Consider the following 21,998-nt stretch of genomic DNA (forward strand, 5'->3'; position numbering starts at 1 on the left):
AAAAAATAACGTAAGGACAAAAACACAAACATTTGACAATTTACATGTGCCACCGTAATACCAGTATGACTTTTTGTTTAACTGGACTGCTGTTTCTCGTTATTAGAAAGTTGATATGGTATGGTATGGTATGGTATGGTATGGTTGGTATGGTATGGTATGGTATGGTATGGTATGGTATGGTATGGTATGGTATGGTATATTATGGTATGGTATGACAAGTATGGTATACATATATTTCCATAAATTTTGATCAATAAACTCTGAAATCTTTATACATAGGGTTTACCTTTTTGTGTTCTACAACATTGAATGTAAATATTGAACTTCATATTTACAAGAATATGTATGGAGAAAAAGAGACTGAAGATGTGGTTAAAGTGGTTAAATACAACCTTAAACATGGACTTTGGTTGTTGCTTACACAGAAATGTTGAAAACAATTCTTAATATCAATGCAATATGTTTACTCCTACATGTATACTATCATACTCATCATTCATATATTGTTTACAAATGCCATAATTATCATTGCACTTCAAATTTATGCAATTGTTTGAAATATGTTTCCGCTACATCTGTCACCAATTGGCATTACCAGGAAAACATTGCTCGTTAATTGAGGAATCATTTGCAAATGAAAATATCGCACATGTTACATTGCTATGATGTCAAAGTTTGTCATTTTCATTAAGTGAACTTCACGGAACATAAAAACATACTTATACAATGATAATTAGAAAAATGTGGCTGTCCTTGCATATTTATAACAATGCAGATGCAATGGACAATGCAATTACTTTTTGTTTCGCATTGTTGATTATGCTTCAAATGCTTGTACCTGTATCAATGAATATCTGTAAAGGGTAAGTATTAGAATATTATTTAGAATGAATGTTTCAGAAATGTTATTTATCTCAATCAATCGTGTGTCATGAATTTTTATTTATTTATTTTTTAGAATAGATGGACAATATTGCTGTGACGGGTACAGACGGGTTCAAGATAAATGTATAGGTATATATTGTCTTAGATATTTATTGAAAGAAAATTTTAACTTGTATGTGTTAATACATCAAACAGTAGTCACGCAAGTGTAAACATTTGATATTCATATTTATATGCATAGCCTGTGAAATTGGATTATATGGAAAAGATTGTGGCACCAAGTGTCGTTATCCCACGTTTGGACAGGACTGTCAATCTTTGTGTAACTGTACTGTCACTAACTGTGATTATGTTAAAGGATGTGAACAGTATATTGGGGGTATGTACACGTTTATTCATTAATTGTAAAATAAAACATAAAATATTTTTAAATTTCTAACTCATAAATTTTCTCTAGAATATCTCATTATATCTTTGCATTTGCATATTTAATGTGAAAATGATTGATAATATGCATAAAAGTTAGGGTTCTGTTACAGACTATCAGATTCATTCTACACTGCACTTGATTTACAACACTGTCACAGAGGAGCGAATAGGTGATGTTAATAATCAAATAACGTTAACAGAATACAGCTTAGATTTTAACGCATTTTTTTTATAAGCTAACAATCCGGTTTTTTTAATAATCATTATGATTTTTCGTAAATGGTATGTCTCAAAATCAATAGTAAGCACAAAATAGTTAACAAGTATATCCTTTCATTAAGTTCAGGACATTTTGTTGTTGTTTTTTTTCCACCTTGTGAAAGTATATCGAGAAAGTATTTATCTTATTATGAGAGATATATAAATAATGCTATTCAAGGGTATCACGGTAATTTTATTTTGCTCATGATGGGGGATTATATTTTTTTTATTTTTGATATAGTATGTTTTTTAGCAGAATTTATAGCAGAATCATATGACACAGATCGACGAATCATATGCTTTGGAGAAACACGATATTAAAATAAATGATACTACATATAATTATAGTTCAAGCTTTAGTAATGGTGAACAATGTGAATATACATTGTCAAGTTACAGTCGGGCGACAAAGTTGATTCGGAAATACTGTAACATAGTCCGGTGATATTTTCTATCATAAAGATTAGCTAGACGCAAATATCAGGGTTCACAAACTCGTTATGGAAAACAAGCACACGAAAAAGTGTGAATAGGGGTATTATAAACGTAATTTTATAAGACATTAAAAGTTCTAGCTAGATAGTTTGGCAGACATATATTCATTCTGACTACAGTAGCTATATATTAATGTAACAAAAGTATTGTTAAACAATTTTAAGAAACAATTGTATTTTTCAATTCTTACTTTTAACCAACAAATATATTTGTATACATGTTTCTGTAAAAAATTAATCGGATTGAATTGGATAAAGGAATGTCCTACAATCATATAATAATGTATTATAAATAGGCAATTCTTTTTTGATTGATAATAGCTTTAGTTCCGTTTCTTTTTTCTTTTTTTTTCTTTTTCTTTTTTTTTTTGTAAAATGCCTAAATATATGATTTTTCCATAATTTAAATGATACTAAATATAATATAGGACTAATGATGTTATAGATTTTATAAGTTGATAAAATTTAAATCGATCCAACAATTCAAATGATAGCCGGCCTTTTGGTAAAATATCAAAATTGTTAGACAGTTTTATCATAGCTTACTAATACATGTACGTACGAAAGCCGAGAAGGATCATTCGAGATACGAGATTCGAAATACGAGATTCGAAATACGAGATTCGAGATTCGAAATTCGAGATTCAATATCTAATTAACCAATCAAATCAAGGATCTGAAAACACGTATCCTAGCGACATCAAACTGTTCTAAATAAAGATTATTAGCACATGCTCTTATATACAAATAAATGCTATGTTCACTTCTCCCTAGCTAACTAAATAATTGTTTGTATTTATTTTTACACCGAATATTCAAGTAGAATAGTAATAATGCAGTGTGTTTCGCAGATCTATGTGATTTTGTTTGCCCTTGTGCATTTCCACCTGATGCGTTTGAACCCTGGGGTATTTCACCACCAGTAATAGTTTAAACCCCGGCTTTATTCACCCTTTTTGTGTACAAATGCGGTTATGGTAGAGAGTTTCATTTATAAGCGGAGCCAATTTTTTTTTGGTAGGGCGGTCCTAGGCCAATTTTCAATAATTTTACTATGTATATTAAGCTTCAATTTTCCCGAGGAAAGTCCAGACCCCCTGACCCCCTCCTTTATAGACCTCCTCCGCGCATGAAGATTAGTATCTAAAATACGTTTTAATCTAAATATAAATAATCAGTCCAGGTTTCACCAATAAATATAAGCATTGCTTATCGTTTTTTATGTATACAGGCATACACTAGTACTATGATTATAAACTAATCATTGAAATATTATCACATCATACGGAATTATTAATATATATACAATTTTTTTTCCCTTTTCTTGAGTAAACAACCTCTTATGAGTCTTACTTTTGGCATTGTTTTCAATATAGAAGGATACATATTCTGTACAATTAAAGGTAGGGATAATAGGGTGCCAATTTGTTCACATTGCCGATTTCTTGTGCAGAGAACAGTAAAATTTTAAAAATTTGATTGTGCATGAATTTTTCAAAATCTATTGTTGTAGTTTGTTATAATTCATTCATTGATATATCAACAAGAAAGAATAGAAGGTATAGACAGGCATATGTATCACACCCAAGTTGAGTGTCTCTGTAGTTTCCTACCCCCCCCCCCCCTCAACGCATCAAAATTGACAATAATTGCATATAAATCATACAAAAGTTTACTTTGTATGTAAGTAACTCTCTAAAGATGTAAATAAGCACTGCAAAGACGTGTGTACTTAATATACTACTACATTACACTTAGCCAGATAAAATGTAATCAGGGTGATAGCTACAAGGGGCGAGAAGTGCAAATTTACCAATTTGTCGCCATACACACAGAACACCAAATAAAGAAACTGTGTGTGGTGTGGGGAATGCATAGAAGATGGCGGCAAATTATCTCAAATAACCAGTGCGAAAATCAACAAATAGGCTGTTATTTGTTACCTATCCTGCAAATACATTGATAAAAAATGTTATCGTCACATAACATGGCCGATTAAGTTAATGTTTACATATTATGGTCAACGTACATGTAATTCTAATGTACATGGAGGCGGACGTATCAGGCGGGGATCCAGAATGTTTTTTTCCAAAAATGATCGGTTGAATTCCATTAAATGCTTTGAAAATTGTCTTATTAAAAGTATCGAGCGGGTCAAAATGCATGATAGAAGCTATGTACAGTGTAATTGGAAACTTTCATTTTATATCAATATGTAGTAATACCTATTATAACAAATGAGAGTATAGCCCAACTGCCACAAACAATACATGTCTTTTACCGGCACCACCCCCTCCCCATAAAAAAATGAAATAATTGTCGTTTTATTTGCTAAACATGTGTGTGGTTCAAGATTTTTCTAAAGGACATACCCGATTAGAATTGAAAAATGAGTCGTTTAAAACTAATTTTGAGAGAGAGAGAGAGAGAGAGAGAGAGAGAGAGAGAGAGAGAGAGAGAGAGAGAGAGAGAGAGAGAGTCGATGTAAATCACACGTGCGTTAACACCGTTCAAATTAAAGCTTGCTAGTTGGTCTGCCCTATCCTAGCTACCTCCTCTCTTTTCTCCTTTGAGTGGCTTAACTGTCTGTATATGCTTGTATCAAATCAAACAATTTCAAATTCTAAATCAAAATTGAATATGACACTACAAAACTCTCTCTCTCTCTCTCTCTCTCTCTCTCTCTCTCTCTCTCTCTCTCTCTCTCTCTCTCTCTCTCTCTCTCTCTCTCTCATATCGACAATGACATTGATACCCTACAATACACTATTCCTATCTGGATTGTTGTCGTTGAGGTTGTAAATCATTATATCTCCTATTGTTTAAAACGTTATCATAACCTTTATTTTGACATGTCGATTATTTCATTGAATTTCGTTTCATAGCTAAAACCACACTCAATTTTAATTATTTAGATCAACCAGATCTTTTTTCGCGAGCCGATTTTTACACAGTTGGGGCGAATACACTACGGGTTAAAATGGTTCGGGGGGAAAATACATACAGGAAAAACAAAATCACATAGATTCGCAAAGCCAACAGTGTTATCACTCATTTAATTGTTTATATTGTGTGGGGTTAATTCATTAATGTTAATTTAACCATTTTATAACCATTACATAAGAGCTATTAAGACAGTTATTTGTAGGAAAGATCATGTACGAATGATCTTTATTTAAAACAGTTTGATGTTGCTAGGATACAGGTTTCAGATCCATGATTTGATTGGTTAATTTAGATATTGAATCTCGAATTTCGAATCTCGAATCTCGTATTTCGAATCTCGTATTTTGAATCTCGAATCTCGAATGATCCTTCTCGGCTTTCGTATGTACGTGTCTAATTCCGCCGGGATATAAATAACCAAATGGTTATGCGACATGAATTTCTGACCTATACAGGAAGTAATATTTGCGATTTAAAAAGCATTAATTCGCAATTAACATGTATCTGCCTTTGGGTCCAATATGCTGCCATCATTTCAATCAACAACTTTATACTATAAAGAATATTCAATATGTAACTAGGCACTGACAAAAAAGATTGTGAACAAATATGTGAACTATTTTTCAAGTGTTTTTACCTTACATGGTATGTAACATAAGCGTATATTAAAATATTCTTAGTTGTGATTAATTTTATTTACACGACGTGATTATAGATCTAAATGAAAATGTACATAACCATTATTATAGATATATTTCGCACAAAATATATAAATAATGTTTGGTGTCTTATTACTCTTTTACACTTTTTATATGTACTGATATTTTGGTTATCTTAGAATGCTTATTCAAACATTTTTTTTAATGTTTGGTTACAGGTCCTTCCAATCTTTCTGAAGAATCTACAACGCATTCCAATACTTCTAAATGTGATGCAAAGAAAACATCTAATAAAAGTATCAATTATCTACTGTATCCAATATCAGGACTAACAGCAGTATCTTTCATCATATATATGGTTTATCTTAACACACGATCTTTAGAAAAACGTCTAGTGAAAACAAACACAGTATAACAAATTATATTTTATGTAATATTGTTGATCTGGCTGGGATTGATAGCAAAACATAAAACATCGTTGTGTGTATATACTGCCATTTATTTTTGCTAATAAGAAAAATTAGGAAATAAGGGGAGGTCTTCAAACAGTCATAATATCAATTGCCAGACATTGAATATAAGTTATAAAAGGTGAGCAAATGACATCCCCCATATTAAACAAATATATAAATATCAACATGTACCAAATATACATGCAACAAAAATATTGTTGAACAAAAACAGCATTTCGCACAACAACAGCAACATACAAGTGTAATACAGTGCAAAATAAATCCCCAACTATAAAGGTGATGAAGGGGAAGGAAGGTGGGTTGATTGCGGTATTTACAAACTTGTTGCTAGCTGACAGTTAAAATGCGGGACAAAACGCCGCACTCTGATTGGCTAATGTGGACAATTAAAGAAGATCAGCTAAATACTCAAAAATACTCAAAAAATTTAAATTACAATTATATTATGACTAGACTATTATTTTTGGCACTGGCATAAAAATAACATATCACAATTCACATAAATGCTATTATTTACAATAATGCTGTATATAAAACACACATTATTGAATCTAATAAAATAAAATTATTTTCAAATCAACATCTAAATTGGATTAGTGTGAAGTATTCAAAATAGATTAGACTTTGACCCGTGCGTGCAGGGGTTGACATTGCATACGGACATTTACGATATAGATACATTGACACACCGTTTTGTTGACATTTACATAACAAAGCTATAAGCATACATAAATGCTATTTAATTCACTACACTTTGCTTAGTTAGAATGATCTAACAGTGTCTCAGGAAAGATCCCCACCACAGTTAGAATGCTTCCCATATACCCGTAATGCAGCAGAAAATTGCAGAATCGCTCCGAAACGATTTTAGAGAAAATTAATGAAGTTGCGTTTAAGATAACAGTCACAATTATCAAAGAAAACCTTTCATTCTTTCGTTAAACCAGGTCCTTAGACATTTATCATTTTAACAATAAAACATTCTATCTTTACTCTCCTAACAAATATAATGTGAATTTTTTGCATGAAAGCAAATTTAATTTTTTTTGTTTGCCATCACGAAGACAAAAGTAAGTTTATGTACTAAGTCGATATGTATATTTGTTATTTCATAATTTATGTCATAAGAAATCATAACTATATAGTATAGGAACAGAATGTATAGAAAATTTCTAATGAAAATATACACTTATTTGTATTATCGTTTCTGAGTTTATTCATACAAATTTAATATTGTGGAAACCGTTAGCGTGAATGTAAAGCGCACGCGCAAGATTGTAAAATCCAAAAAATCCAGATGAGTTCTAGGATTTTTTAAGGAGTTTTCGTTGATTATTAATTAGCGAAGCTTAGTTGAGAAAAAAAATGGTAATCTTCAAGTACCAATGATGTTTAAATTATATAAAACAAAAGACAGTGCTTTTCCGAAATTCTCGGTATTAAAGCCCAAAAATTCGAGTCTATTATTTTAATATAGTAGTATAGATTTAAAACTGGATTTTTATTCCTACATTCACCAAAGTGAAAAAAAAATATTGATATGTTTATGGTGTAATCTTATTTTCACTATGAATTACTGTATTTTACTTTGATAAACTTTAAAACTATGCTGCTTTGTTTCTTGTGACGATTTAGTTACCAAACTGTTGGCAAGAGTCGTTTTGTTTTTGTTAAACGGTTTACAAACTAATGTGTTTTAAATCATGGATACTGTGAAACTAACGGTAAATAAAACACAATATTTAGCTCAGTAACAAAATGGTGTTATTTATGGAAAATCTTATAAAAACTAATAGCAGTTGAAAATAAAATCGGAAATATAAATTCACGCGAAAAACATCACCTTTGAAACCATTTGAAAAGAATAAAGTCACGTCCAACACAACTCGATATCAAATGTCAAACTTTGAGTTGTTTACGGTCTGGTGAATGTTTTTCCAACTGATATTTTTTTTCATACTTAATACAAACTTTTTTCATACTTAAAACATACTCTTTTGAAAATTGGTACTATTTTAAACTGCAGTATCCTTTAGACCTTGGTGGTATTGTACGTTCTTTAATTTTCCTGAGGTTATACTAGTGGTACATGTGTTACATTAAAAGTTTAAAATTTATCAATTTAAACTTAACTATAACAGTTTATAGTTAAGTTTAAATTGATAAATTTTAAACTTTTAATGTAACACATGTAACTTTTAGTGAAAGTAATAGGGAAAAAAATAGTGTGTTTTAAATGAAGCATGAACGGTTTGGACAAGTATTTGATAACCGTGTGAGGCTGAATGAGAACTTTTTCGCACAAGAGAAAGTATTTTGACTCACATGAACCATGATATAAGAGGATGATAATTAGATTACACATGATGCAGTTACCATCCAACTCATGGTGGCCCATCCTAAACCGGGAAGCATGATTTGAACAAACTTAATTCTCCACTACCTTACGTTGCTTGCACACATTCGATGTTTTTAAAAAAGAATTTTTAAGAATATTCCGTCTTTTTTTATGTAAAAATTGAACCACCGTTTCGAATTCACTATACCTTTAGAGATGTTTTTACATGGTAAGTTTCAGATTTATTCGTGAATTTGTTTTTCATAAAGTTTTTTTTTTAACTAAACATACAGTACCGTCAACGCGGATCCCGTATTTTCCGCGCACCCCCGCGGTCCAAATTGCAACGCGGTTTAAACACCTGTCTCAGGTAAAAACCGCGTGCCCCCGCGGTGCAATCACCCATAATGACAACACCCCCGCGGTTTGAACGATCGATTACAGGTGTTAAAAAGTATCAAAAAGGAACACGAGTTATCTCCCGCGATTAAAAAAAAATATAACATGCATTAAACGTAAATGTAAGTTAACAAATGCATAAAGATAATCATGATCCTTTTATAGAAAATCACATATTTTGAAGGTAAATATTTTTTTTTATATTTGCTGTTTATTTCGTAATACTGGGGTAATACTGGGGTAATATTTGAATTCTTAAGCTGTTATCTTTACAATCCAAGGTGAAATGAGCCATGCCCGCAGGTGGTTGAAAAATCATGCTTTACTAACTTATTGATATATCGATATACGATTAAATTAAATTTTAAAATCTAACAAAAAAATGTAAAATTAATAAGACTTATTTACTTAAATTAAATATTTTACTTTATTCAGGTATGTTTATTTTTATTTTCAATATCATTTTATCTTTTTATCCTATGAAACCGTTATTAAAAATTCATTCAAATTTTAAAAGTGGCTTAATTGCTCATATTACGGAAAATCACGACTTTATAATTGCTGTAACAAGCGTCATTGTTTTGATAAGAATTTTATAATTTGTTCGATAAATTGATTTCAACCAGCTCTGTAGACCGACTAGTTGTAGCCTTATAAAAACACATGCTCACAGTTAAATGTTCAAAGAAAAATCAGTTCTCCTAATTAAAACACAAAGGAAAAAGGTACTCATAATTAAAATTGTATGATTCTTCACATCGCACGGGTTTTATTCAGTTTTAAACTAAGTGTTGCCCTGAAAAGATACACTATATATACACGTATATTTTGTGATTCTCATAAAACAATGGCTAGGCGTTCTGGTGTGCGTGAAGATAGACATTTCTTTACAAGAAATGGAATAAGGTTGTTACATCACAAAACAATATGGGACGTTGTACATGTTATTAAATGCATACATCTCGAGTTACTTTTTAAAAAATTCAAATGCCAACTATTTTCCTTCATTGTGTATATTAATTATAAGTCGCGATCATTTCCTGTGTATAGTGATTAACAAACCTAGGGTAGAAAACGACATGCTCTAGGGGTTTTCACAACTATTCAAGACAAAAGAAAACCTCCAAATTGCGTACGGCTTCGTCTAACCGTACACCTATCTTACAGAGGAGGCTTCTTGGTTGAGTGTCGCCGATCTTGATTTTATCTACGATCTTTATGTGTGAGAGAGAGAGAGAGAGAGGGTAATGCTCTTTAGCCCCCCTCCCTCCAACGACGCCACTACATTCAATTGAAAATTACTTATATTAAAATTTCCTAAGTTTAGTATTCATAAAAGACATTGTGATTGAATCCAATATGCAGTTTCAGTCTGAGTCCACGTGCTTCACCTGTCAATCAAATCAGCCCGCGAGCTGCACCACGTGCTTCTTCTTTGATAAAGGAAAACAGTTTCGTTCTATTAGTCTTCAGGTAAAGGAAAAAAAGAAGTTTGTCTTACAATAAAGAATTTAACACTGTTTATGATGTTTTATTTAATGCTTGACACTGTGTTTGTGAAGTTTAGTTCGTATACAACGTTATTATTTCTCTCTCAGTCTCTTTTTTTCGGGGGAAGAGACATGTTAAACACCTTTTACAGTTTAAGAAGGCAGTAAAATGAAACAATTATTTTTTGTTACTGTTAGATTAATTGTTTGATATACGGGTAGAATTCCTGGTTGTCACTTGTTGCAAGGAATATCCACCTGCCTCATATCCGTGAATTCAGTGCGATGTTTTCACACCTTTGTGTAAAACAATTGAGACAAATACAGTTAACTTTGACAGTCATTAAAACGTTAGAAAGGGGGTAAAAAAACCCGTTATAATTTGCTACTGATACGACATATGTGTAGTAGCTTCATATTCAACACAGATAAAATGATATCAATATCTTTTTATATTTTAAGGGTAAAGTAAAATTTTCATATTTTGCCGTTAATCGTATGGTATACGTACACCGCGTAGCGTGTGCTTGTCACGAACTAGGTTAATTGTCTTGAGTATCAACAGTCTCTCTTTCTCTCTCTCTCTCTCTCTTGAAGGTGTTAGGTTTTTTGCGGATGGGGTGCATCTGAAACACGTTTAACAGTTAAACAGATAACAGTAAAATGAATAACTATTTATTGTTATTGCTGTTAGTAAAATTGTTTGAAAAACAAATGAAATTCGGATTTCCTGATGGCCACTCGTTACACGGATTATCCACCTGTCTCATATACATGTACCAGTGTATTCTGTGCATTCAAGCGTAGAGTGATTTCCCGTCAATGCGATGGTTTCACACCTTTGTGTTAAACAATTGGGACTAAAGTCAAGTACAATTTACATGTACTTTCACAGTCGTTAAAACGTTGAAGAGGTGGAGGGGGCGGTTACGAAAAACGGTATTCGCAGCTGATACTACATGTACATTTGTGTTGTAGCTTCATATTGAACTCATTAAAAAAGTGAAAAATAATATTGTATAGTTCTAACCCTCTCCGTCATGTAGATTACATTATAAAAATGATTAAATATTTTTGAAATAATAATTATATCAACAGTTACATGAAAATTATTACGGGAGCAGATGATTCTTTAATTAAAATATCTCTAAAATAATCGATAAGGAGTTTTGAAAACGTGCATTAAAAATACGTAATCATTTAAATATGTGAAATGAAAACAATAGATCAGGCATGGCTAGCATAGAATGACTCTCAGTGTTAGGTGGCCGTCTTATTGTCTAATAGCATACAGGTAAAAATTTCCGATCACCTTGTTCAACGGTAGGTCACACCGCCGCGGTTAAAACATGGCTGCAGCGAGGACCGCGATGAATTAACCGCGATGGTGTAACGCGGAAAGGATTAAATAACCGCGGGGGGAGCGCGGTCAAATACGGGATCCGCGTTGACGGTACTGTATGATAATAATTCTTTTACATCTTTAATAAACTTATATTTTTCTTATTAGGAGGCTTTGTGCCAAGTTTGAATAAATTGACTGAGAAGTTTCTGACAAAGAAGTTGAAAATATAAATAGGTATACAGACGGAAAGACAGATGGAAAGACAGACAAACAAATGGTGGCCGGACAAAATATGATCAGAAAAGCTCAACTGAGCTTTCAGCTCAGATGAGCTAAAGGTTGAAATTTGGAAATACGGCTTACAATATATTTGTGTAAATGAGGTGGATACAATGTATTGTAGGATTTTCTATCAAACATGGCATTAGCTAGGATACAAAAAATCTATAAACAGAAGTACACATATATTTGATAAATACGTATTAGCTTACGGTTTTACCCAAAGCAGTTCTCATCCTCTACACAACACGTTATGTTATTTAAAGTTTGTTTATATGCGTTTTAATTATGCAGTGTAATTTTTTATTAGGAAAATTGTTAAAATACTTCCTTGACAATTTCCAAAGATGACTAACACAGAAAAAAATTCAATCACAATAATACTACAAGTGATTGCTAGCCAATTTAATGGATTTAAGGATACTTTGCCTAAATTGCATTCATTTTTTATATCAAGTCTCTCTAGAAGAGCCACTATAACTAATTGAGTCAATATCATATTTTGTTCACAAATAGATATGACTACCGATCATGGTAGTAAAAACACACCAATTAATTTATAAACCTTGTAATCCGTCTATGAATATTGTTCCTTTGTTACATTAATGTACGTTTATTTCATTAAGTATTTAGGCATCTTAATAAAAATTATCTTGTAGTCATAACAATGAAATTGCTCAGAGCATATGTTTATCCCTTTTAGATGTGATTTTGCTTTTTTCACCAGTATTTTTCCTCCTTTTATATCTCCTTATAGTTAAAATTTAATACGCTGAATTCAACTCTATGGCTTAATCAGACAACATGAAATGTGTTTGATGATATTATGTAACCATTTTTTTTTTAGATTCAGTTTTTAAATATAACCAATTCATGATATAATTTTTTTAACATTATTAAAATTATTATTTCGTTAAATGTATTAATATCAAATTTAAAATTATGGAGAAGTTCAATAAAATTGCAGTCTTTGCAGAAATATGAAGTTGATAATGATTTCACAATATCATGTAGTATTTATTTATGTTTTATTTTGTTATATAATGCGTTACATGTTTAATGTAATGTAATAATGAAAGTCACGCTGATGGCAAAGAGCAGCATATTTCATGTCTTGTTTTGTTTATTTACTATGCATTCATAGGTGGAGGTGATAGTTGTATGATAAGCAAATTCCAGAAGTAAGAGCTCTTTCATAAGAAAATTAGTAATTGATTTAATAGTTTATGACCAAAACTTTTAAGTATCAGAGTTAAGGACAATTCTTCTATGTCATTTGTTGACCACCGAGCCTCTTTAAAATTGTTTTCTATAATGCACATTCATGGGAAAAGAATACGACCAAAATTCACATACATGACTCCACAATTTTTTGACGCGATTCTATGTTATACTCATTGATAAATCTTGTTTTCAATTAGTGCTAATGGCCTAAATTAATTTATAAATCTCCTCAGCTTGATTCGGGTTCACTTAATCGTAGACAATCTTTACGCCTTAGACAAATAGATCAGGACCACATATAGACGACACATCAACATGTGAAAGAAACACTAGAAGAACTTTATCAACAATCTATGGTAAGACATCCTTTATGTTTGTTAAGTAGGGAATACCGTCCTTTATGTTTCGTAATTACATGGTAGCAAGATTTATTTTCTCTTAAACATTATATTTCATTAAAATATCAATATAGGTCAATTAAACAAAACATACATGCACTATTTGCTTTACGGAAATAACATAATGCAATTTTTGCAAGATGTTGTATCTACAAATTAAACGTTTTGCATAGACTAATCAACGTAATATTTTGTGTATGATTAAATACGTTCAATTTAATGCTTAATTTTACAGATGTGATGTATTCGATAGTATCGATTGAAAGTAATTCCAGAACATGTGTCACCTGACTGGCTGTTGCATAACCGAATATTGTTTTTTTAAATTATTGCATAATCAAGTATCACGGCAAAGTTTGTTTTATTGTTAGTTAGCATCTGCCGTTGAACTATATAAAAGACTTGGTTTCTTTAGCATAAATATCGCAATTCACATCAACAGAAGAACATGGTAAACGTGTGCATTGCTTTTGATACATTGCTTCTAATGTTTGCACCTGTCTCCACGAAAATTTGTCATAGGTGAGTATACATAATGGTCTAAAGACTTTTAAGAGCTATTTCTGATACGTTGATATATATATTAGGGATGTCAACGAGTACTCGAGTTCTCGACTATCGCCCGATCACGCCGATGATCGACTAATTTTTTTTTAATAGATCATTTCTTATAAAGTGAAGAAAGAAATTCAAAACATTTTTTTTCTTTATAACGCGGCAGTTTTGGGACTTCGAAAAAAAAGGTGTTTTTTTCTCGGTAAGTTACACGGGGTCCCTAGTATAGTTTAAAGCAGCTACAAATTGATCTCTGTTGAATTTGTATGTCAAATTATTGTATTCAATAGAAGTACTTATGTAAACATGTCCTTACAGAGATCAATCTGTGGTTCTATTTTCTAATTTTATGTATGTATTAATCAAAAATATAATCATATCAACTGAAGGCGTTTGTTTTTATATAACTATTAACTTTAATGCTGTTTTGGCACGACCCAGCACAGTGAATTAACATGAAACAGGTCATATTTTGTTTGCTTAAGACGATATGGAGCTCAATTATGTGTAAGCGTCAAGGGAAAAGGGAAAAGCTAAGACATTAGCGAGTGGATATCTATAGATAAAAGGTTTAATTTGTTTGAAATCAAATACAGCTGCGGTGCGTATTATCACAAGTTTTTAAATGGGTTTTAAAGTGTTGTTATGGTCAAGTTACGGTGTATGTGTCGGTAGAATAAGGCACACAGTTTCAAGTAATATAAATGAGCGAGTACCGACTATCGCTCGACTAAAGGCTCCGATTAATCGACTAAGCTAACCGAGTCAGGTTGACATTCCCAATATATATATACATACACACACACACTTTATTTGTAGATCATGATATGGAACATTGTCATGCTGTGAATGGGATCGTGTACAAAACAAATGTTTAGGTACATTCATTTCTTTCTAATATCTGCTATAACTGAGAACACTTTAACAATTTAAAAAAAAGATCCATATATTTGCATCAATGTCTTATTTGAACTACTAGAATAGCAAAAGCGGTAGTTTCTGTGTTAACATTATTGTTAACTTAATAACAATACCATGTGTGGTTCTGATTGATTTGGGTTTTTTTCACATACTTGAATATATGTAACAAAGAACAATAGTAAAAGGATCACCGCGATATAAACTTGGTTTGTACGTGATCAAGTCTTCTGAGAAGACCTCTGGCTTCTCAGTGTTTAATCACGTGAATAATCAAGATTATATCCTGATTAGCTTTTCATGTTTATTTCTTTATTTCTTTTTTTTATACATAGCTTGTGACAAGGGATTCTTTGGAGTAAATTGTGACATCAAATGTCGATTACCTTGGTATGGACAGGATTGTCAGTCTTTATGTTGGTGTAAACCTAACTATTGTGATAATGTCAACGAGTGTATGCAGTCTTCATTAGGTACGAATTTTTATAAACCCAATAAGGCATTTGAAAGGACCATCTTATTTAAACTAAACAGATGTGTTTTTCATATCATCTAATTATTTTATATACCATTTTATCATTAAACAAAAGGGATCGATAAACAAATAGTAAAAATGTCCATTTATATCGTTCAGATTATTGTTTAATAATCCAGTAATGATAAAATGGATCAGTGCTTTATAGGGTTGTGAGAAAAATAGTTCAATGTAAAATGATGCGTTCTTTCAGAATTTCAGATTTATTCTACAATTCAGTTCAACTACAAGACTGTTACGGCAGAAGTAATTGAAAAACCAAGCAGTACTGAAAGTAAATTATATTCTAATTCCTTGCATCAAGAATAAAGTTGTGTAATGAGTTTGATTTTTAATCCGTCTGACCTTGTCTGTTTTTATTTGATTATGTTATTGATTTCGAATAATGATTTTTTAACGTGATAAAGGAAATATATCATAGCATAACATAACATTGAATCTAACCTGTCATACACAGAATTTGATAATTTCCTGCCGTGTTTTTTTTCGTAAACTGATGTATAGTGAGTGTTGTTATCACAAAAAACTAACTTCCTATATCTAGGTTTTTTAGGTGTCGCTATTTCTTCAAACGTATTACATGTAGTTATATCGGAAATTTCGTTCTAAACCACGACATTCTCAAACAATAACGGGTTTTTATGCTTCATGTGGGTAAAAAAAATATCTTTCATAACATCGAAAAATACATAAATCGCATGAACTGCTTATGCTTTGTGTTATCGAAACTATGTGATTTCTTTATGCGAAGCAAGCTTTCTTCTTAAATTAATTAGGAACAAAAAAGAGGCAGCCATTTTTATATATGTTAAAGTTATTACAAAAAGCTATTACAATTCATTTTCAGATGTATCATCTTTTTAAGCCGTTAAGCATTTTTGAAATTGTAGCGTTTTATCTGAGCGCGATTTTTACACACAGAATATTATCCGATTCTAGTTTTATTTTTGAGACTAATTTTTTAGAGGGTTTTCATGTGAGATCTTTGATAGTCTTGTAACTTCATTTCCTTGGAATTTTTATATTGTCAACATTTCAACATGGTAATATTTTTTGTTACATGTTCTTATGACGCTTAAACAACATTTTATTGATCTTATCGAAACTTGTTATTTGCCACTTATACATGTACGAGTTTTTGTGCTTTTTCAATGTGAAATCAAAATTTGAAAAGTGTGTTTCGGGCGATTCTCATCCCATCTTCAATTTCTGGATGGCCACTTCCAAGCATTGAATATTACAACGGTAATATATATCTGGTATCAAAGAAGAAGAGGTGATCGGGGGTAACAAGGTTTGAAACCGTTTGATTAAAACGTATCAATCATATTCATAGTTGCTTGTTATACATTGATTTGTAATATTTAGGCAATTTAATATTTAATTTTGTTTATTTACAATTAGTTGATTGTGAAACTTTTATAGATAGAATAAAGCAAAATCGTTTGATATATATCTGTTCACATGTTGTATGTTTTGTTTTGTTTTATTACAGGAACTTGATACTTGATCATCATGCATATACGTTATTTCACTCAACTGAATCATTGATCAAGTAATATTGCATGTATTTTTAAACGCAAGCATTATCGCTTAAGTCAATTGATTCATTCAACTTCAGAATAAATTCACAACAAAAAATTGTTCAGATCAGTGAGTAGATTATGAAAGAAAAAACAATTTATGGATAAAAAAGAAAAAAAATATTATAACTGCTCATACTACAATATTTAAGTGACATAAACACTTTTGTTATTTTTTATGCTTTTTGTTTTAAGTAGTAACTATAAACATGTACTGAGTAAGTAGCAAACATCTGCTCTCAAACTCCGTTTTAGATACACGCAATATTTTTTTACCAAAGCACACATGTATTTTTGGAAAGTTTCATATTTCACAACTGATGATAATATTTGTTGTTAGTAAACCTCTTCATTAAAGGGCTCACTGATGTAGAAAAAATGAAGGAGAATATGTAAATTGTTTCAAGTAGAAAGAATAATTTCATGAACAACAAATGAAATACCTGACGATAGTATTAAGCTTCAAAGAGAGGTGGTTCTTTAACATGTAACATATGAAATAAAAAAGACAATAAGTTCTTGATTGCATTTGTATTTAAAGATGGTATAGAAATTAAATGTCAGATACCACGTACAACAAAATATTGTTGTTTATTTTTTAATGTATTTGATGTATCACAAGACCTGCATGTAATTACTCGTTTTTTTGTATTAATTTCAATACGATGGGGTTAACCGTTTTTATGGGTTTTTTTTTTTGGGGGGGGGGGGGGTTGGGGGGGTTGGGGGGTGTATTAATTAATCAAGTTTCAGGAAAATGATGATTAACACCTATATTTCTGTACCTCCTTAGAAAAGGTTGTTTGATACATATTTAGTTTCAATTCACACAACAAATATATATTGTTTTAACAGAAGCGTTATTTGGGAATACCTGTGCAAAAACGTCACTACAGATACCTCTTGAAGACTCAGATAAAATTGAAATGAATACAAGTACAATGCTGTATCTGTAGTTTAAAAATGTTTATACAAAACATTGTCCAACTCCCCCAAGAACATACCACACAACAAGTAATCTTCTAGCTGGATCTGGGGGAGAAGGAAAGGACTTTTGAAACGCATGTGACCTTATGAAATGTCAGTTTGCTGAACACAGGGATGAATATTACAGGTACCGAAAGGACTTGCATAATTTTTATAATGATTCGATTGCATGTCCAAGCATCATTATTAAATACTTCCTTATTTACTTCTAAAAAATAGCGATTTATTTTTTTCAACATTGTATACAGGGAACAAGGATGCAGAGAGTGCAAATTAAACTGCAATGATCCATTTGATAGTTTTAGAAACGTACATGTACAAGTGTTCCTTACACATTAATCAAAATAGTTTTAGAATAGAGGCAGATACAATGGATAAGTCAGTGATGATTTGCTTTGCATTTGTGATGCTATTCCAACCAGTTGTACTTAAATCTATGCGGTTTTGTAATGAGTAAGTTAAACTCACTTTCTTCTTCTTACTGTTTTAGATGATATGTAGTTTTACCAAATAAGCAATGTACATATATCTTGAAACAATTTATAGAATAGATGGAACATTAGCATGCTGTACAGGATACAAGTTGAACCCTGAACGAAATGAATGTATACGTATGTTAATTTCCATTTTTACCTGCCGTAATTAAAGCATTGTCATATTTGCATAATTAAATAACTACGTTTCATATAGCTACGTTTCTCCTGGGTTTTTTTTTAAATTATTTCGTTTTTAGTTTGTGACAGTGGATTTCGGGGGAATAACTGTGATGCCAAGTGTCCTTATCCTACGTATGGAGAAGATTGTCAGTCTGAGTGTAACTGTAACATAACTTACTGTGATCATGTCAACGGCTGTACAGTGTCTTCAGAAGGTACGACACAGTAGAAATAAGTACAATCTATCTTTGAGTTACAGTTGAAATATATTATAAATAATGTGTTAAGATATATAAATATATTTAGATTGAGAAGATATGAGAAAAACAAGTGATTCTGAACTGTGAATAAGATGAGACAACTTTATCTGCAAGATTCGTAAAGCATTGTTTTATAATTTAAAACATCAGTTGTATATCTTTTAAAGAGAGTTTTTCAAAAGAGTTTATCTACAAGACTGTCACAAAAGACCTTATCAATAAGGTCAACATTAATGAAAGTAAGTAACCTTTAAGTTATTTTCCCTTCCAATTTAATGATTCTTATTGGACCGTTTGTTTAAGAAAATAAGTCATTTTGTAAAAAAAAAAAAAGATATTACCTTTGTCTTTCTTGGCGTTAACCCTTAAAGGAGCAGGCGACAGATTAATTTAATTTATTTTAAATTAACCACTATTATAATACTTTTGCTTCATTTGGTTTTGATATATTTAAAGCCCTTGTGTACGAAAGCCCAAATTAAATTTAATTCGAAATACGAGATTCGAGATACACAAATCATAATTCGAAACTTGAGAGTCAATATTTGAATAAACAAATTCAATCATAATTATGAAAAACTGTTTCCCCGCAACACCAAACTGTTTTGAAAAAAATGTACATTCTCCTACTTTCAAATATACTTAATAAAACGTCACTCTGATAATAGAATAACCTTAAAGTCTCTAAAAAAAAATGAAAATTTCAACATTTCACGACCGATATGTGTTAAAAAATAGCACACATAAAAAATACTGCTTGAAATTAAATTAACAAGTCGAAACCTGAAAGGACTTGTTTTGTTTTAATAGCAACTTTTGTTGCAAATATCATATGATTTGTCTTTATTTAAAAACAATTAAAAAGTGTAAAAAAAAAAAAAAAAAATAAAATAAAGATTAAAGAAAGATCAAGAGCCGTTTGAATGTTTGTGTCTAAATATTTCAAACGACAGGTTTTTTCTCACTTTCAATCTTGTGTTAAATTAGGCCTCGATATTGTTTAAAAATATTATCTATCTGAAAGAACCGTTATTTTAAATTATTTTAGAATAATTATTTAATGTTATAAGTGTATTGTCCTTTCCGTAAACAATCAATAAGAATTCGAAAGCTGTAGGAGAGGTTCAACCAAACCGGAAGTGTTCAATATATTCAGCAAATCATCAGGTCTTAGGTCGCAACTAGAGGTCAAGACTGTTTCATCGTTCTTAACCACTTGAGAGTTGGATGGAAATTAGTCACTCCAACGGCAAGACAAACGAATATGTTTATATTTCATTTTACCGAAACATTGTATAAGTCGAACACTTATATGTTTGTGTCGGTGTATATGTCGTATTTTCTTTAATGTTACAGTAAAACTTCCCTCAATTATGATGAATTATTTACATTGTATAAATTATTTAATGTGCGATAACACCGTGTGTTTCGCTACTTGGAAGTGATTCTCTTCGCCCTGTATGTATTTTCCTCCGATAACTTTTTAACCAAGAGTTAATATTCTAGAAATATTAACAATATAAATACAAGAATGTTCTGTCCTTTACATGCTTTATAAATTTCAAATACTCATATTTCGAGATTCAAATTTTAAAAATCTCAATTAACTCATTCAAAACAACCATATTGATTTTTATTCATTCATTACAGGTTCTTCCAGTGCCACAGTAGAAAATACGACAAATGTCTACTACCCGGCGAAGACACAATCTAAAAGGAATACCACTTTATTGTTAGCTGTAATCGGACTAACAGGCGTATTTGTAATCGTTATTATGATGTACATTCTCACAGGGTTGTTAGAAAATTTCTTGTAAACATAAACACAGTTTGAAAAAAAACAATTACTTATTCATTTGCATTTTGAAGTCAAAATTGTAAATATATTGAATAACCAGATTGTGTTTATATTTAAAGATAATATACAAGTGATTTTTTTTCAATAAAACATTAATCAACATAAATAGGCACTGATATGATATTTTCACACATGTGTATTTAGTTTAAAAAGAAATCCCAATTATTTCCTATAATTCAACAAGTTTAAGAAATAGAGTTTTTCTCCTTACAGAAGCATTGTAAGAAATACAATTGAAATCGATTAAAGGGAATATATCCAAGATATCTTCAATGAACAATTATCCCTTTTCACTCATAAAATTTCAAAGGAACGAAAACAATTTTCTTACGGAGATTTGTAATGGGAAATGTGTACATCTTTTCTCCATTCGGAATACACTCGGAATACATCGCGCAATTTTTGAACATTATCATCCGGACTTGTTAATGGCTGATGCAATGCAAAATCTCCGTAGACTTTCAATTTTGGGATGTGTATTGAAACCTGAAGCAGCAGAGGGGGCGTTTCAAAACAGACAATCATATTAGTTGATGAACTTAGTTTGAGCACAAAGGTAATTACTATTATTGAAATATCAAGCAAAAAGTGGTGGAAGCAAAAACTCGGGACAGAGTATAGTGCGTGCATAATACTTGAGATTCAGTTTTTGTAAAAGAAAAAAAAATAAGGTGTAAGAAAAGATTGAGGAAAACCATGCTGTAAACTGTCAATAACTTTATTGATTGAAAAAAGCGTGGAATTCTTTTCAAGTTATGACAGTATGTCAATTGTTCCTATAAAAGCGGCAAAATTGTTTTCCTCTATCTCTTTAAGGCCTGGTACATGTAATGATCTGTTTTGCTAGATGTTGCAAATGTCGAACTTTACTAATGTATTATAATGCGGCATTTTTAATAAAATACTTTCCGGTTCATCTTCCTCATGAATAGCTTTTGCAAAAACGGAAATTGTATTGTATATCATTGAAAAAATTCTATGTTCATATATTACGGACAGTATTTCATTCCTTGCTACACTTTC

General features: G+C 31.1%; 2 protein-coding genes across 2 annotated transcripts; both read left to right on the forward strand.

Annotated features, from left to right (window-relative positions):
* Positions 1-504: 504 nt before the first annotated feature.
* On the forward strand, positions 505-6,092 carry LOC128162259 (uncharacterized). The gene is made up of 5 exons (XM_052825425.1): positions 505-866; positions 962-1,017; positions 1,130-1,267; positions 1,428-1,487; positions 5,896-6,092. Exons 1-5 carry the CDS (start codon positions 730-732, stop codon positions 6,090-6,092), a joined length of 588 nt encoding a protein of 195 aa, XP_052681385.1. The 5' UTR covers positions 505-729.
* Positions 6,093-18,522: 12,430 nt separating this feature from the next.
* On the forward strand, positions 18,523-21,062 carry LOC128162880 (uncharacterized). The gene is made up of 5 exons (XM_052826297.1): positions 18,523-18,654; positions 18,748-18,812; positions 18,935-19,072; positions 19,285-19,356; positions 20,768-21,062. Exons 1-5 carry the CDS (start codon positions 18,572-18,574, stop codon positions 20,932-20,934), a joined length of 525 nt encoding a protein of 174 aa, XP_052682257.1. The 5' UTR covers positions 18,523-18,571; the 3' UTR covers positions 20,935-21,062.
* Positions 21,063-21,998: the final 936 nt, after the last annotated feature.

The sequence above is a fragment of the Crassostrea angulata genome, chromosome 9 (assembly GCF_025612915.1).
Source record: "Crassostrea angulata isolate pt1a10 chromosome 9, ASM2561291v2, whole genome shotgun sequence".
NCBI classification, from domain to species: Eukaryota; Metazoa; Mollusca; class Bivalvia; order Ostreida; family Ostreidae; genus Magallana; species Magallana angulata.